The 17,637-nt window shown below is 40.1% G+C and overlaps 1 protein-coding gene across 1 annotated transcript in view; it reads right to left on the bottom strand.

Moving 5' to 3' along the window:
• Nucleotides 1–17,335, bottom strand: part of ANXA10 (annexin A10) — a 47,459-nt gene extending 30,124 nt beyond the window's left edge. The window contains exon 1 of the mRNA XM_058549790.1: nucleotides 17,245–17,335. Coding sequence (XP_058405773.1) covers nucleotides 17,245–17,325 — 81 coding nt within the window. The 5' untranslated portion in view covers nucleotides 17,326–17,335. The remainder of the gene's footprint in view (nucleotides 1–17,244) is intronic.
• Between the last annotated feature and the right edge of the window lie 302 nt (nucleotides 17,336–17,637).

Below are 17,637 nucleotides of genomic sequence, written 5' to 3'. Positions count from 1 at the left end.
TATAAAAATCTCTTAAAACTTCATAATAAGAAGACAAACAATCTGATAAAAATATACACAAAGGGTTTGAACAGACACTTAACTGGAGAAAATATAAAAATGGGAAATAAGCTCACAAAATGATGCTTAACAACATTAGTCATTAGAGTAACGGGAATTAAGACCACAAGGAGATCCCACTGCACATTCTCTTGAGTGGCTAAAATTACAAAGACTAATAATACCAGGTGTTGGCAAGGAAGTGGATCATTTGGAACTGTCATGTTATTACTCGTGAGAGTGTAAAATATTACAACCACTTTAGAAAACTCTTTTGCAGTTTCTAATAAATATAAACTTGTAGTTAAAAATGACCTATCAAATCCACTCTGAGGTATGCACTAACAAATTGAAAATTTATGAATATACAGAACATGAATGTTTATGGTAGATTTATTCATGATAGCCCCAAATTGGAAATGACCCAAATGTCCATCAACAGGTGATTGGTATATGTGTGTACGCTGGAATAATATTCAGCAATAACAAGGAAAGGAACTTCTGGTACATACAACAACATATATGAATCTTAAACACGTGCTGAGAAAATGCATTTAGACATAAAAGAGCGTATATTACATAGTCCCATTTTTAGAAAAAATTTTAGAAATGACAAAGTTAATCTAAACATACAAGAAGAAAGAGAAAAGCAGGTGAGCTGTTGTCACGAGGAGGAGGAGAGCAGGGGATGGCCTGCAAAGGGCATGCTGCAATGCTATAATCTAATATATTATTAAGGGCCAAAATGAGGCTCTTAAGGGCAGCGCATTGAGACTCATAAAAGTGTAGAAATTCGTAAAAGAGAGATGATTTCAATAAAATGAAGATTCATGGAAAGTGTAGATATGAGCTGAGCTTTGAAAGATGAGGTGGGATTTGGTTGGGCAAATGCATAGGAGATACCAACAATAGACAATATTTGAGAACAGAGAAGGCACTGGTCTGGGGAGACAGAATGTGCATATGAAAGGAATAAGCTAGCTCTAAATAAATGTTGAATGGATTTGAGATCTAAATGTTTTAAAAGAGACTTTGGATGTCAGTTATTCCAATGCCCCTTCTAGTTCACAGAGGAATGGCCCCAATAATGGAAATTCAGGCAGGCCAGGCAGAAGAATGTGAGGATTATAATAACCACTAATATTTATTGAGTGTTTACTATCTGTAAGACAGGATTCTGAATATTAGAATAATTGTAATAATTCGTTATAACAACCCTATAAATCAGGAACTATGATCATCCCACTATGTATATGAGAAAACTGTGGCACATAGAGCTTAAGTCACAAGTTCCATTTAACTCGACGAGTATGTGATGGAGCCTGGGTTTGAAATCAAGCATCCTGGCCTTGTAGTCTCTGTTTTTTTGTTGTGTAGGCCGTAGAAAGCCACTAGCAATATGTCAGCAAAGTGAGGAACGTAACAAATAGGCGGTGAATGTTCGCATTTATTACACTGGATTTTAATGACCATATTATATGCATTTATTCCCCCCATAGTCTGTCAGGACATGGACTTTCTCATAAATTTTCCTACATTCATCATCTAGCTCTAGCACAGTGCTGAGTAAACAAAATGTGCAGAGTATATAGTGTATAATAGTATATAAATGAATGTCTAAGTAAGTGAAAGAATGAATGTGGAAAGAGAAAACCCCTAATTTACTCATTATATGTAAAGGATAAAAGCAGTGTTCAAGCTGAAAAGGGCTTGGGCATTGGAAAAGTCTTTTGTTTAATCTTTAGTCACATTTCTTTAATTACTATCCCTCCCGAACATTTATAACAACATCTTCAGTTATTTTACATATTATACCATGTAGTAATACTGAACACCTATGTATGTATTCCACTGTAGACGATTAGTAACGCCACTAGATGGCGCTGGTATATCTTTGTTGTGTAACTCAGGTGCGCGCGCGCGTGTGTGTGTGCGCCTGTGTGTAATTTCAGTGCGAGAAACATATCAGATATCATTTAATGCCATTAGAGTGCACAGGGTCTGGAGGTAGAGTGTTTAGGTTTGAATCCTGGCCGTGCAAAGTACCAGCTGTGAGACTGTAAGTAGGTTTCTTAATCTCTTTGTGTCTGCTTCCCTATCTTAAAGGGAAAATAGCAGCTACCTCATATCATAGGGTTGATCTAAGTATAAAAATATTTAACTCAAAATATTTTCTGGGGGCCGGCCCGGTGGCGCAAGCGGTTAAGTGCGCGCGCTCCGCTGCGGCGGCCCGGGGTTCGCTGGTTCGACCCCGGGCGCGCACAGACGCACTGCTTGGTAAGCCATGCTGTGGTGGCGTCCCATATAAAGTGGAGGAAGATGGGCAGGGATGTTAGCCCAGGGCCGTCTTCCTCAGCAAAAAAAAGAGGAGGATTGGCGGACGTTAGCTCAGGGCTGATCTCCTCACAAAAAAAAAAAAAAAAAAAAATATTTTCTGGTACTATTAGGCACTCAAAAATGTCCTTTTTTTCCCAAAAAATATTAAGTAATTTGCTGCAGATCAAAAATGGCTGATACAAGGGGCTGGCCCCGTGGCTTGGCGGTTAAGTGCTCACGCTCCGCTGCTGGCGGCCCGGGGTTCGGATCCGGGCGCGGACCGGCGCACCGCTTCTCCGGCCATGCTGAGGCCGCGTCCCACATACAGCAACTAGAAGGATGTGCAGCTGACATACAACTATCTACTGGGACTTTGGGGGAAAAAAACAAATAAATAAAATTATTAAAAAAAAAAATGGCTGATACTAGACTGTCACCCTCTCTCTCCCCTCTTTGTCTGTCTTCCTCTCTCTCTCCACCTCAAAAGTTTGTCTGTTATATTGTATTTCTTACAACTTTTAGACTATTCAATTGTCAGTAAATTCTATTGTCTCTACCTTACAAATACATACAAAGACTGATGATTTCTTACCACATTTACTGCTACAACCCTCATCCAGGCCGCCATCATCGCTCCCCTGTATTAATGTAATAGCCTCCAAATGAGTCTCCCTTCTGTCCTTGCACCCTACGGTCTCCCCTCAACGCACCTGACAGTGTGATCCTGAAAAAATACAAATCAGATTAGTCACTCCTCTGCTCGAAATGCCCTTTCCCACTCTAATCTCCAGGGTAAACTACAACTATTTCTGTGTAGTTGATCTCAGAATAAAGCAAGATGCCAGGTGTTTTATTCTATGCAAATGCCAAAGTCCTTGCTGTGGTTCACACGGTAGATGATATGTTCTTGGTTCCTTCTCTGCCCTCATCTCCTACTACTCTTCTCCCCGCTCCTCATTTCTCCACTCCGCCTACAGCCGGCTTCTTACTGATCCTGGAATAGCAGACCTGCTTCTCTCTCAGGGCCTTTGCTTTTGCCCTTCACTCTTCCTTGACTGTTCTTTCTCTAGATATTCACATGACTCACCCTTCTCTGCCTTTTTGTTTGTTTGTTTGCTGAGGAAGATTCACCCTGAGCTAACATCTGTTGGCAATCCTCCTCTTTTCTGGCTTGAGGAAGATTAGCCCTGAGCTAACATCTCTGCGAATCTTCCTCTATTTTGTATGTGTGTTGCTGCCACAGCATGGCTGACGAGTGGTATAGGTCTGTGACCAGGATCTGAACTCATGAACCCCGGGCCGCCGAAGCAGAGCACACCAAACTTAACCACTACACTATGGGACCCGCCCCAGCCTCCCTGCCTTCTTAAAGAAGCTTGCCCTTGCAACACTATTTAGAACTACACCTGGTTGTCCCCTGGCTCTTCCTATATTTCTCACCAGGCTTCATCTTTTTTCCATAGCACTTACTATCTTCTAACATGTCACATTTTCCTAATTTTTTTTTTTTGTGAGGAAGATCAGCCCTGAGCTAACATCCAATGCCAATCTTCCTCTTTTTGCTGAGGAAGATTGGCCCTGGGCTAACATCTGTGCCCATCTTCGTCTACTTTATATGGGATGCTGCCACAGCATGGCTTGACAAGCAGTGCATCGGTCCATGCCCAGGATCCAAACCTGTGAACCCCGGGCCGCTGAAGTGGAGCACTTGCACTTAAGCACTACACCACCGGCCTGGCCCGTCATTTTACTAATTTTTTATCTGTCTCACCCAGGTAGAATGTAAGCTCCATCATGGGAGGGCTTTTGGTCTGTTTTATTCATAGCTCTTTCACGAACCCATAGAACTGTGCCTGCTGCAGAGTGAGAACTTACAAAATCGTTATAAAATAAATGAATGAATGAGGACCACAAATAATTCAACAATTATTTTTTTGGAGTCATTCTTGGCTATTCAAAGATAAACAAGCACAGGTCCTTATCCTCAAGCAGTTTTACTTAGTGGAGGGGGTAGACACATGGGAATTACAATTACTTGCACTGCAAAAATGTGCTAAGTGCTATAGTAGTGGAAATAGTATATTATCAGGACTTGGGGAAGGAGATATTACTTTCAGTTGGGAAGATAAATATTGAATAATATGTTTAAATAGCTAAACTTTGCAAGTTTAAAGAGGTGCCTTCACACAGGTTCTCTAATTAGAGCCTTAAATTCTCACTTGGAGTTTATAAATAGCTTTGTAGATGCAACCTTTGGAGCGTGACTCTCCCCAGGCCAACTGCCTCTGCTTTCTTGTTTGCCAAAGACTTACCCTGAAGGGACTCTGTGGGAACCACAGCTTGGCCTTGCATTAAGCTAATGAGTCCTCGCTCTTCAGATTGAGCTGTTCCACACTGCTGATGACACTGCAGACTCTCCATATTTCAGCTCTTCTCACCACTGCATTTAAACTAATGTAAAATGGCGCTTTCTTTTTCCTTGTTCCTCTTATCTTTATCTAATTATGTGTGATCAGGGGCGAGAAGTAGAAGTATGACTAACATTTTGCTTGTCTGAATAGGCTCAGGGGAACAGTTTTATATGCTTTTAACTTATGTGCCTTTTTTTATTATCATCAAAAAATGATACTTGCCGTTTAAACACTCAATGATGTAGACTCGTATAAAGTGTAGCTTAGAATTGGTCTTAATTCTACCCACTCCACTATTCATTGTATAAATACTTGCACAATTTTATATTATATTACAAAAACATTTGTGCAAGCTGCTTTGTCACTTCTCAGCGGTAAGCGAATATTCTTTTGAACAGCTTCACTTTGCAGATGTTTTCACAGTTTAATCATTCAATTTTCAATGGCAATTCGAGTTGTAATTTTGTCTGATAATAACGGTAATACTTTGGCCTTCTGGAGAAACATAGTATATTAAAGTTAAAACTCTCCCCCTCCAAACACGACAATAAAATGTGGCAAACATTCTTTAAAAAGTATACTTGATCTCAGAAGAAAGAGACACTGCTGGGTGTGACAAACAGGAGATAAATGAAAACCAGAGGACAAGCAAGTGTTCTGAACTTGGAGATGACCTTGCAGGTGACTGGGGAGAGTAGAGGTTAGTTTTGAGGACTATTTGTTTTGGGTTTCAATGCCCAGTGTGAGACATTATACGAGGACAGGACATTTATGTGGCCAGGGTAACACAGGGAACTAAGTCTGAAACCTCTTCCATGAGATTGGTACCCTCAAAGGATTATACCCTCAGTAAAATTGTGAAGTAGGAAAAAAATACCATTCAGCATTGGAAGATGGGCAGAAAGCTCACCTTTCATTGCCTGGGTTTGAGAAGAAGAAGATTTTTCCCCTAGAATTCAAAATAATAGAGCTCTGTCTCCCTTGGGCTTGAATTTCAAATTTATTCTACCTTACCCATATGAACTGAGACAGCCATGAAGAGAAATCATCAGGAAAGGATGAAATCATGAAATCCTGAGCTGGTGAGTCTCCTGGGACACCAGGAAAAAGCAAATGCAAAACAAATCTAAAGAAATTCTCTGCCTCTCCAGAAAACAAAACAAAAAAAACGATTCTCATTGAAAAAAACAAGCACTACTTTAAAAGTTTTTACAACAAAAATATCATGATATGCACTTAGAATCAGTTTCCCAGAGGGATAGACAGTGGACACTGTGAACAGCAGAACTAAAACTCCATGACTTTGAGACAATTAATAAGAATCTGAAAGAAGACTATGAAAAAAATAAGACTTGAAAAGAAGTTGAAAACTTCTAGAAATTAAAAATGCCATATATATTTTAAACAGTAGCTAATAATCAGTTAAACATAGAATTAGTAAATTGGAAAAACATCTGAAAAAAATGACAAAAAATTCCATAGAGAAAGACAAGAAATAGATGATATGAACATAAGATTAAGAGAATTGGAAGATTGAATGGCAAGAAAAAACTTTTGTCAAATAAGATATACACCAGGAGAGAATGTAGACAATGCAAGAGAGATACTATTTCAAATATTATATAATACATAAATCGTCAGTTATTTTGATAAAAGTATGCAAACTTTTGACTAATAGGGTGAAATCGCAGAATACCAAAGATAAAGAAAAATATCTTAAAAGCAACTAGAGAATAACAGGTAATTGACAAAGGAAAACTCTTAATGAAAGAAGAGATTTCTCAAAACCATCAATAAAGGCCAAGAAAAAAATTTGAAAGTATATCTGCAAAGACCTAAGGAAAAGTAATTAGAATTTAGCCTAGAATTCTATAGCCATCTGAACTAATATTCAACAATGAATAGAAAAATAAGGGTATTCTTAAGAAAAAGACTGAAATAATTGAACAATGATTTGTTATTTCTGGGGAAAAAAACCTGCTACAGAATGTCCTTTTGGAAAAATGACATTGACATCAGAAACATGAGTTGGATATTAGGAGAGAAAAGAACAAAGAAATTGAAAATTATGGATAAAACTAAAAAAGCACTGCCTTATAAAACAGCACAATAATGATTAATTTCGGAGCGTATAAGACAAGGTAGAATAAAAATATTTGACAATAATAATATGCTGCCTGGAAAATTCCCCAGCTCTTATGTTAATGCTAGGGAAAAATTTAAGAGATGCTATCATGAAGATGGGGCAGCAAAGGCCACGGAGTCCATTGCAAAGACAGACTCATTAAAAAAACTTGTCAAGTGTGAGTCAACTCCAAATCAGTCAAAAGGTGCAAACCCTGTGGCTGTGGCCAGAAAGAAATATGGCTCTGGCCACTGAGACAAGCGTGTACAAAGCTGAAACATGATGTCAGCAATGATGAACTTGCCACATGATATAGGACTTTGAGTAGGCCAAAAACATCGGAAGTTGATTTGATTGAGGTGCACACAGCTGATGCACAGAAAATAAATATCTTGTTTACCGACATAGATCCTCTCTCGTTTCATGTGCCCTGGTCTTTCCCTCCACACTACCCCAATCTCTGCTGCTTTCAGAAGAGAAATAATTAGGGGTGGGACCAAGGTCTTCCTGTCCCATTGTGGACCCAGGGCCGTTCACACTTTTGTGAGTATGCTGAGGGACTTGGGGGAGTAGAAGGACTCAAGTTTTTATGAATTTGTTGGATGTGGCTGCCAAGTCACTGTTCTATGTGGACCCTTTGGTTGAATTTGGGTCTTCCCCAAATAATGAGTATGGGCAAGTTTGGCAGTAGAGAAGGGAAGCTAAAGGAACTTGTGATTGGGGGCCCTTTGGGCTGATTCACTGTACTATTATAGCAACTTCCATTGCTGAATATTGTTGGTATTTATGTTTTGTTTGTTTCTACTGTGAATGCTTATAAGTACCAAAGGGAATGCTCTTGATAGGAAAACAGCCAGATACAGGGAAAGGTATATGCTTCTACCTATAGCCACATATGGGAAAGGCCCCAAAACCCCAGTGATTACTTTCTGCTCCAAATTTCTGTGACAGATGGGTTGCTGATTAGAACCTCTGGCAAGAGGAGGCAGCCTCCTAGAGGTGCCTCTTAGTGTTAAACTTGTGACCTTCCTCATAAGACTTCCAGGTACATCACTTTTGAAAAGCAGCTAATGGCTTGCTGCTGGACTCTCGTAGTAACTGAAAGTGTGATCTGTGGAGGCTTGTGAATCCTGTGCCTGATAGTCTCACTTTGGTGGGTTAACTGGGATTCAATGCCTAGTAAGGTGGGAAGAAATCAACAAGTCTCATTTATCAAATGGAAATGGCGCACTGAGGAAAACAGCTGGCCTGGCCCCGGGAGCATCTTGGCTTTACACGAAAAAGTGGCAGCTGTTCTTTTCTGGGAAATGTTACCTCCAACTCTGCTGCTTAAAGCAAGCTGCTGACTCAATGGAGACTTCAATCAGTTGCCCTAAATGCCTTGACCTGGTTCACTGATGGTTCAGATAAGATGCTGAAACTAGATGGTGTCCACTGGGATGCTATGGCTGTTCAACTCAGCAACAGCTGTACAGAACCAAAAATGGACAATTTCTGCTCCATGGGCAGAAATCAAGGCTGTTCTCATAGTTCTGGCCAGTACTCTACTTCACAAAATTTTATCTTTTTACTCACTCTGGGGCTGTTACGCCTTCCTTTTTGGTTTAACACTTGGAAAAGTACTGATTGCGTATGAAAAAGAGGTTTATTGGGGGCTGTAGTCTTTGGAAACAAATTGTGGCTGCTAATAGGAACTTTTGAGTTATTCTTGTAGGTGTCCACAGTAAGGGCTTATTCCCTGAGGAGACCAACTGGAATCCAGCTGCTGATCAAGCCTTCATTGTCCGGATTATACTATTGCTGCCTGGATCCATCATCATACTGGACATCACAACACATATACCATCATAGACTGGGCATATAGTAAAGTATTCGGTGTCTCATGCCAAGGTTACCACTGCTTGCCAGCTTTGTGACTCCAGTCAAAAGTTAACTTGCTTTATTCGTGGTGAAGAAGTCACAGTTCACAGGGCATTTCTCCTGCACAGTGGTGGTAGATGGATTGCATCAGATTTTGATCCCTTCTTGGGGCTACCAGAAGTTCTCATGACTGTTGACATTTTTTTCAAGTTATAGTGCTGCTGTTCCTGTTCAATCAGCTGACTCTGGACACACCATTATGGTCCTTGAAACTAATCTGTGTCGTGTGTTTGGCTTTCCAGACTACTTGCAGTCTGACCATGGTATGGTTTTTATTATAAAAGCCACTCAACAATAGACTGACAGTCAAAGGATTTGATGAGTCTTCCATGCTCCCCACCATCCATAGGCTTCTGGTATTTGGTGATAATTGATCAACTCAACAAGATTTCCGACTGTCTCTTTTACTTCCTTCTGATGTACACAGCTTAGTAAGGCAGTTTGATTACTGAATGCAATTATCCCTCCTGAATAATTATCATGATGAAGGAGCAGAGAGGGTTATTGTGATATTGTGATATAATAAAAAATATATATTTGGTCTTCATCCCCAGTTCCTTGCACAGAGCTCCTAAACTCTTGCAATTTTCTGAGTAATAGGAGTGAGAGGAGCTTCTTTTGTTATTCATAATAAGCACCTTTTGGTCATACCTGAATTTATGCTAATGAGGTTATTTTAGAGGAAGAGGGCTGATTGCCAGGGGTACCAGTTATGTGATTATAGGGTTGGAATCCTCAGCCCTACCCCTGCTCACCAGGGAGGACAGAGGACCTGGAGACTGACTTATTCACCAATGACCAATGATTTGATCAATCATACCTATGTAATGAAGCCTCTGTAAGAACTCTAACCAAAAAGATTTGGAGTGCTTCCAGGTTGGTGAACACATCAAGGTGCTGGGAAGGTGACATGTCTGGAGAGGGCAGGGAAGCTCCGCACATTTTCCCACATACCCTGCCCTATACATCTTCTCCATTTAGCTGTTCCTGAGCTGTATCCTTTATAATAAACCAGTAATTGTAAGAATAGGTCTTTCCTGGGTTCTGTGAGCCATTCTAGCAAATAATCAATCCCAAGGAGGGGGTTGTGGGAACCTCTGATTTATAGCTGGTCAGTCAGATGTACACTTGACAATCTGGTTGGCATCTGAAGTGAGAGGCAGTCTTGTGAGACTGAGCCTTTAACTGTGGGGTTTGTAGTAACTCTGGGTCATTGTTATCAAAATCGTTTAATTTGAGGAAAAGAATTCCACACATTTGGGGTCAGAGGTGAAGTGTTGAATTGTGTAAGTGTAGAGAGAAACAGAAGTTTTCCTTTAGTTACGCAGACATATTTTGAAAATTTGGGACTCTACGCTGACCATTCCTGAGCATGATGATTCTTTCTTTCTCCTGACATTATCAATCTCAGGGTGTACTGGTTGGTCTACTCTGTGGGTGGCAGCCCACCCAAACATGGGCATAGGGTTTTAAACAATTCTAGTTCAGCCTCCCAGATTATGTCTGGACTCTCATAGTCCTCGATCACAAGGATAATGACCACTTGGTTGAGTACACTGACTGTGTGTGTGCATAACGGCTTTCCTGAAGTTTTATAAAAATGTCTTTGTCCCTCCTGCACCTGATCCTTCTAAAAGAAAGTTCTGGGTGTGAGTTGGAAATAATAGGAAAAATGGTGAACTTACAACTACTTGAATAATGACAATTTTCTAGTGATGGAGTAAGAACACCAAGCTTGGCATGTGGGGAGGGAATGCCGAATCACACCTCTTTGGCTCTAGGAGGTATCCAGGACAGCCTCAACTCACTGGCCAAGATTGTTATGGATGAAAGACTTGCCCTAGACTTCCTCCCTGTGGGCCAAGGTGAAGTCTGTGCCATCGCTAATACATCCTGCTGTATCTCGATGAAAACTTCAAACCAAGTGGAAAGGTGTTTTGTAAAACTCAAAGAGAAAGCCACTCAGCTTTTTAGGATAGGCTCTGATGATTTGTGGGATTTGTTCAGCTCATTGGGCCCAGGCCCCTGTGGGGACATGCTTGGGATCGATACTGCCAATTGACCTCTCCCTGCTACTTGGAGTCCTTTGATAATTAAATGCTGTATGAAACAAATTTATGGATTTAGTCTCAGCTTTTGTTGGTCTGAATAATAGGAATGGCTTAGGGATTGGTGGGCTCATAGAAAAAAAGTCGCCCATAGTGACAGTGGCATAGAAATGAGGAGTGATATTGTTGGGAGGCAATTTTCTGTAGGTTTCATGTTTCTAAATGTTATGCAGAGTGAGGCACTGACAGCCCTTCATTCTGGACTACCTTTCCAAGGATGTTTGTACAGTGACTAGCGTTGGAAGATGTAGCGTTTCCCTTATGAGCAATGGGGAGCCACGCATTCTGCCCATTATAAATGATTCGACTTTCTAATCTCATGGTTTCTCTTCTGCAATGAAACCCATGGCATGTGCAGGTTATCTAGTCATCTTTGCATTGGCCTGTGGGATCGAGGCTCTAGGAACTGGTGCAAAAATTCTAACACTCTGGCTACCACTATTACTGTGAGTAGTAAACCACCTTTTGTCCTTGACCCAAAAGTCTCCTGTCTTCTACCAGTATCTATGTCATCTTGGCTGGCTAACTTGCTGTCTTATCAGTATATTAAAGTCTGATAGACTTCACAATTCTTGACATAAAATTGTACAACATATTGTGAAATTAATCCATATATTGGAGAAAATATTTTCAGTTTATATATACAAGAAATGACTGATGTCCAATTATATAAATAACTACAAATCAGTAAATAAATGACAAGCTACTGAAAGAAAAATACACAAAGAAGATAAAGAGTTAAATTAAAAGAAGAAGAAAGCAGAATGTAAAAGAAACCTATGAAACGATGATCAATGTTATATATATATTTTTGTGTGTGTGTGAGGAAGATCAGCCCTGAGCTAACATCCATGCCAATCCTCCTCTTTTTGCCGAGGAAGACTGGCCCTGAGCTAACATCCGTGCCATCTTCCTCCACTTTTTTTTTATGTGGGACGCCGCCCCAGCATGGCCTGACAAGCGGTGCGTCAGTGCACGCCCGGGATCCGAACCTGGGCCACCAGCAGCGGAGTCCATGCGCTTAACTGCTACGCCACGAGGCTGGCCTCTCAATGTTATATTTTATCAGGGAAAAATGCAAGTTAAAACCACAATTGAGATTCTGTTCATATCCGTAAGGTTGGGCAAAACCTAAGAAGTTTTGTGAAGGTTTAAGGGAAATGAGAACCATTATATATTGCAGGTGGGAGTGTAAATTTATAGAATTGCTTTAGAGAGCAATTTTGAAGCCTAATGAGGCCTGGCTTGAGCAGTATTTAATTTTCTTTTTCTTTCCTTCCTGCCTCCTTTCTTCCCTCCCTCTCTCCAGCTCTCTGTTCCTCCCTCCTTCCCTGGCAGAGATTGTAAATGTTATTTCAAAGAGAAATAATTGTTAGGGCTGTAACAAATGTACACAGGGACTTTTCTAAACTTATAAAACTTTTGATTGATTGTATAGAAAATTTTTTTGAAATTATAAATTATTTTTTCTTGTAGTTAAGTTCTCAGTTTCACCAAAAGGAGCATATTTAACCCATTATATATTTGAAAGATTAGCTGGTTGTACCATTTCAAATTATTTAATTCATGCTTAAAAATTGATCTGTGATAAACTGTATAATGAATTTGAGCTTTTGAGGCTAAAACTACATCTACCCCTTCATTTCTAAACTAAAAGTGAGGATAGGGGAGAAGACCCAATACCTATTACTGGTACTAGTGAATGATAATTCTACCTCTAGGGTAGCTAAAGTAATTTGCTAGCCAGCCACATCCTAGGTATGTTAATACTTCAAGATCAGTATTTTTAACCATGAAGCTGAGAGGTGATAGGAAAAAAAGTGTTATGAGAACAAGATGGGTTTGAAGAGTGAACTTCAACTCTTTGTGCATTCACATCTCTTTACTGCTTATCAACTGCATTAGTTTGCTTGGGCTGCCATAACAGCATACCACAGACTGGGCAGCTTAAATAACAGAAATTTATTTCTGAAAGTTCAAGATCAAGGTACCGGCAGGATTGGTTTGTAGTGAGGCCTCTTTTCCTGGCTTACAGATGGCCACCTTCTCGTTTTGTCCTCACATGGCCTTTCCTGGGATCTCTTCCTCTTCTTATAAGGTTACCAGTCCTATGGGTTCAGGGTCCCAACCTTATGACCTCATTTAACTTTAATCATCTCCTTAAAGAGCCTCTTTCCAAACACAGTCACATTGTGGGTTAGGACTTCAACATATAAATTTTGAGGGGGACGCAATTCTGCCTGTAACACCGCCTGTGTGCCTGCCACTTTTGTAAGTTCTGGGAGCACATTAGCGAACAAAGCAAAGATTCCTCCCCTTGTGGAGCTTGTGTTCTAGAGGGAGGTGGCAAAGAATAAATAATAATTATAATATGTAAATAAATGATATAATATGTTAGAAGGCAATGGTGTTAGGGAGAAAAGCAAAAGAGCAGGTGAAGGGCATCTGAAGTTCTAGCATGGGCTTCAGGGTGGGTGATAGTTTTAAATAGGGCAATCTAATTAGGCCCTCTTCAGTAGCTGACATTGAGCAAAGCCTTGTAGGATATGAGGGAATTAGCAGTATAGATACCTGCGCTTGTTAAGTCTGTTAAGTCTTGTTAAGTCAATTGAGAACAAGAGGCATCATTGAGAAGCTTTGGAAGACATGATTTAGAGTCAGATAACTTTGGTTCAAGTTCTTACTGTGTCATTTTGGGCAAGTCAGCCTCTGCACTGAAATACATAACCAACACTGTGGGTTTAATGAATTCCAGATGCCAGGGTATTTCAGAGCTGATCATTCCTGTTTTAGATGAAAACTGGGAAAACAAATTGCTTCAATTCTGAATTTGAACTCCTATAGGAATCATTGTCTGATTGCCAATCGTTATCAGGTATGGATAGTCTCTCTCTTCAGCCCCAGAAGCATTAAATTTTTTCCTTTGCTTTGGTGTGGAAGATCAAGAGAGATCTCATTAATTATATTGATAAATATGTCAATCAGAGGCATTCCAAAGGGCTCTTCAATTGAGTCTAGGGATTAGTTTTTCCTTTGGGTGGGCAAAGTTATTGATGGAATTCAGGAGCACTTCACTAATGTAAAATATGAAGTAATAAGAATTTGCTACCCCAGGTGGTCTAGTGGTTAAGATTCAGTGCTCTCACTGCTGCAGCCTGGGTTCTTTTCCCTGTCAGGGAACCATACGATCCATCTGTTGGTTGTCATAACATGATGGCTGTGTGTTGCTGTGATGCTGAGGGCTACGCCATCAGTATTTCAAATACCAGAATGGTGGACAGCTTTCAGTGAAGCTTCCAGAATAAGACAGACTAGGAAGAAGGACTGGCCACCCACTTCTGAAAAAATTGGCCATGAAAACCCTATGAATAGCAGTGGAGCATTGTCTGATATAGCGCCGGAAGCTAGGAGGATGGCACACTGGGCAGGGCTTGGCTCTGCTGTACATAGTGTCGTTAGGAGTCAGAGACCTGATGTCACTAACAACAACAAATAAGTATTTAAGGAGCATGCCTAGAATTGCACTTTACTTAGCAGCTAAGAAAATAATTCCATCAAATCTTGATTAATCATATTAATAAAAACTAAAAATGATTAACATACAGGAAAACTATTAACTCTTGCCCCAGAAAGGGAAAGGTAGCAGAAGATACACTTTGGCCAAATGGAAGAAGTAATTCTGAAAGCCAGCAGTGGGGGAGGCCAAGAAGCCCTAACTGAAGGTCAGGCAGGTTAACCCGGGAGCAGCCAGAGCAGGGAATGAGGGAAAACAGAAATTTAGGCTGTTGATGAATATTCATTTTGACTATAAAGTGGATAATAAAGAGATGTTTTCCTTTCTTCTTTTTTTTAAGAAAAAAGTAAACAGGCAGAATATAATTCTTTAGATACCCTTATTCTATAAATGAAATATCTCTTCTATGTCAGCCCCTGGGCTGAGCTCTGGAGGAATAGCAGCAGATAACCCAGTCCCTGATTTTCCAGGAGATTGCAGTCTAGTCAGCAAGAGATGACAGTAAGCCAACACAAGGCAGTGTGGCAAAGCCGTGGTAGCATTATGCACAGAGAACTCTGGGAGCCCAACAGGAAGCACCTAGCCCAGGGCAGAGGGTGAGTTTGACAAGTGGGGAAGGTTTCCAGAAGCAGCCAAAGCACGACTGCATGTTGTAGAGAGAGGTGAAGTTACCTATACCTTCACATCGTCATTCAGCAAACATTAATTAAGCAATCTCGGCGTGTTAGACAGATATTTGTGCTAAACTCCAGGAATGAACAAGGTGCATTCCAGCTTTCAAGAATTTAGACCCTGGTAAAGGGAAACAGATATAAACAAGCTCACTAATGTGTCATTAGATACCAAGGGGAAGTTACGTGAAGGATGCAGTAGCACCACAAGTCTGTTCCACTCTGTTTGGGGAGTAGTGGTGTGAGGAAAAGTGTCCAGCGTCTGGGAAAATGAGTAGGTGCAGTGTGTGGAGTGGAGAATCAGGCCACTGAAGATGAATGAAACATCATGACTGAAGAGGAGGGAGCAGGCACGGTTAATTTGTAGAACTACCAGTAGTTCCGTTTGGCTGCAGTTGCCGGTGTGTGAGAAGGCGGAAAGGGCTTAAGATGGAGGGCAGAAACAAAGCAAGAAGGCTTTGTATGTCCTAGAAAGGCATTTGGGTTTATTCCATGCATATATGGACATTTGTGAGGGAGAAATAAGATAAAGATTCAGGGAGTAAAGCGGGAAAGTGGAAATTCAGCTTTGGAATCATCCTGGCTTCCATGTGGAGGGTAGACCAGAGTGGGAAGGGACTGAGGGTAGCAGCCACCAGTTAGGAGTTTCAACACTAGCCTGGGAACCAAATGATGAAGGCCTGAATCAAGACTGTGTAAGTGAGGGAAAACGAGAGGAATGTGAGAGGAAAAATAATTTACAAGACTTGATAACTGATTGTATGACAAGGGTATTTCAGAGGAAAGGGGCTGGCATGACTCTCTATCTTCCAGTTGGTGCAGTTTAGTGTATTAGCCAAGCTGTTCCACGCGGCATGAATTTTTCAGTAAAAGTGAGAATTTAACAAAATTTGAGACCTTGTGTATAGTGAAAGGTGCTTCACTGGAGTAAAAATTGTTTAATGGATTTTACATTCCTTAAGTGTAAGTACCTCATTTCTTAATTGTTTTATTCTGTTTTAGTGTAATTTTGTTGAGATTGATAAAGTAATGCTTTAACCTAAGTGGATCTGATGTATAAAAAGCAAAGATGTATGTAAATCTTTGGGTTAAAAAAATCACTGAAAAATGACCTCTCTTATAGCAGTATGCATATTAATACAATATTAGATTACTAATGCTACAACTTTTATAGTTTTTATCTTCTCTTTCAAAAGAAAACTAGCACTAGTGTCATAGGAACATAAGATAAGATTTTACCTGGAAAAAGAAAAACATAACTGGTTTCCTTCTATGGCTTAATTCAACTAATTTCACTAGCAGTGGTGGCATTTTGGGTTATTAATTCATTCTAAAACAGAAGGCTAGCGTTTATTTCATGCTTTATAGTTGTTCAAAGACTGAGGTTTAGAGATGGAGTAAATTTATATGGACCAACTCTATAGAGAAAGTTTTATGGTAGTGTTTCATCGATAATGCTTAGTTGACAAAGTAATTGCTATTTCAGGCCCTGTTGGCCTGAAGAGTTTTTGTTCTGAATCTGTGTTTTAAATGCATAACAAAAGAAAGGAATCTTTAATGGTACTTGCTTTGAAATTAGAATGTGATTACTTTAAAGCACCCTGAATAGTTTTATTGCCTTAAACTATTTTAACTGCCATTCTTTTTTAATAGTCTTTATAACTGCATGCTGTGAGAAGAAAAGCTAGCAGAGAATTCACTTTGGTTGAGTTAGGTGAGGACCTGTTGAGAATTGCAGGAAAGGATCTTATTTTTTGACCTAGTCATCATTAGTCCTTTCTATGCCTTCTCTAAAGCTTGACACAGGGGTGTTTCCAGCACAACATTTTTAGCCTAATTTGACCAACTGGCTGTGTAAGGCTATCAGAACTTTCATTTTATGAAGCTGAATGATTGCTGAGAAAGGAGTGGTGGGGTCAACATGAGTGTGGACATACCTCACACATAGACACATTTGATGATCCATCTTTCTAACACTCCTCGAAACATGTTAGAGGCATAGGAACTGTTTCTGACATACAGAGAGCCTGTAATCTTTGTAATCTGTGAGACTGAATAGGATAACAGTACCTGTTCTCTGAGAGTACCGCCATTTCTCAGGAGTTCGAGCTAGAAGTAGGTCAAGATGAAGAGACCTTACCCGGCCGTACATGCTCTGGTATGCCTCCGCAATCATCAGCCTTTGTGCGTTACAGCGTTGAGTTAGAATGTCGATTAGCATGTCTTTGTCACAGCCTGGAAAAGAATAACATTTGAAGATTAGTGAAGTTGCTACTCTGTAGTTAGGAAGAACAGATTACCTAAGGATCAAAACCAATATGCAAGCATTATCCCTGATGGTACTTTAAAGCAGTGAGCAGTTTAACTAAAATTGGAAATCACAAAGCAACACTTGATGGAGCCTAGGTTCTTCCTATCACTTGTTTTGGTGTTATTACTACAGATTTTACTTTAAAAAGATCCAATAAAAAGATGCGGAGGAGTAAAGCATACGGTTTTTCTTCAACCATCTCTCCTACCCCACCAAGGAAAG

The sequence above is a fragment of the Diceros bicornis genome, chromosome 11, assembly GCF_020826845.1.
Source record: "Diceros bicornis minor isolate mBicDic1 chromosome 11, mDicBic1.mat.cur, whole genome shotgun sequence".
NCBI lineage: Eukaryota > Metazoa > Chordata > Mammalia > Perissodactyla > Rhinocerotidae > Diceros > Diceros bicornis.
Note: the sequence above shows the minus strand (reverse complement) of the source record. Positions and strands in the feature narration are given on the sequence as shown.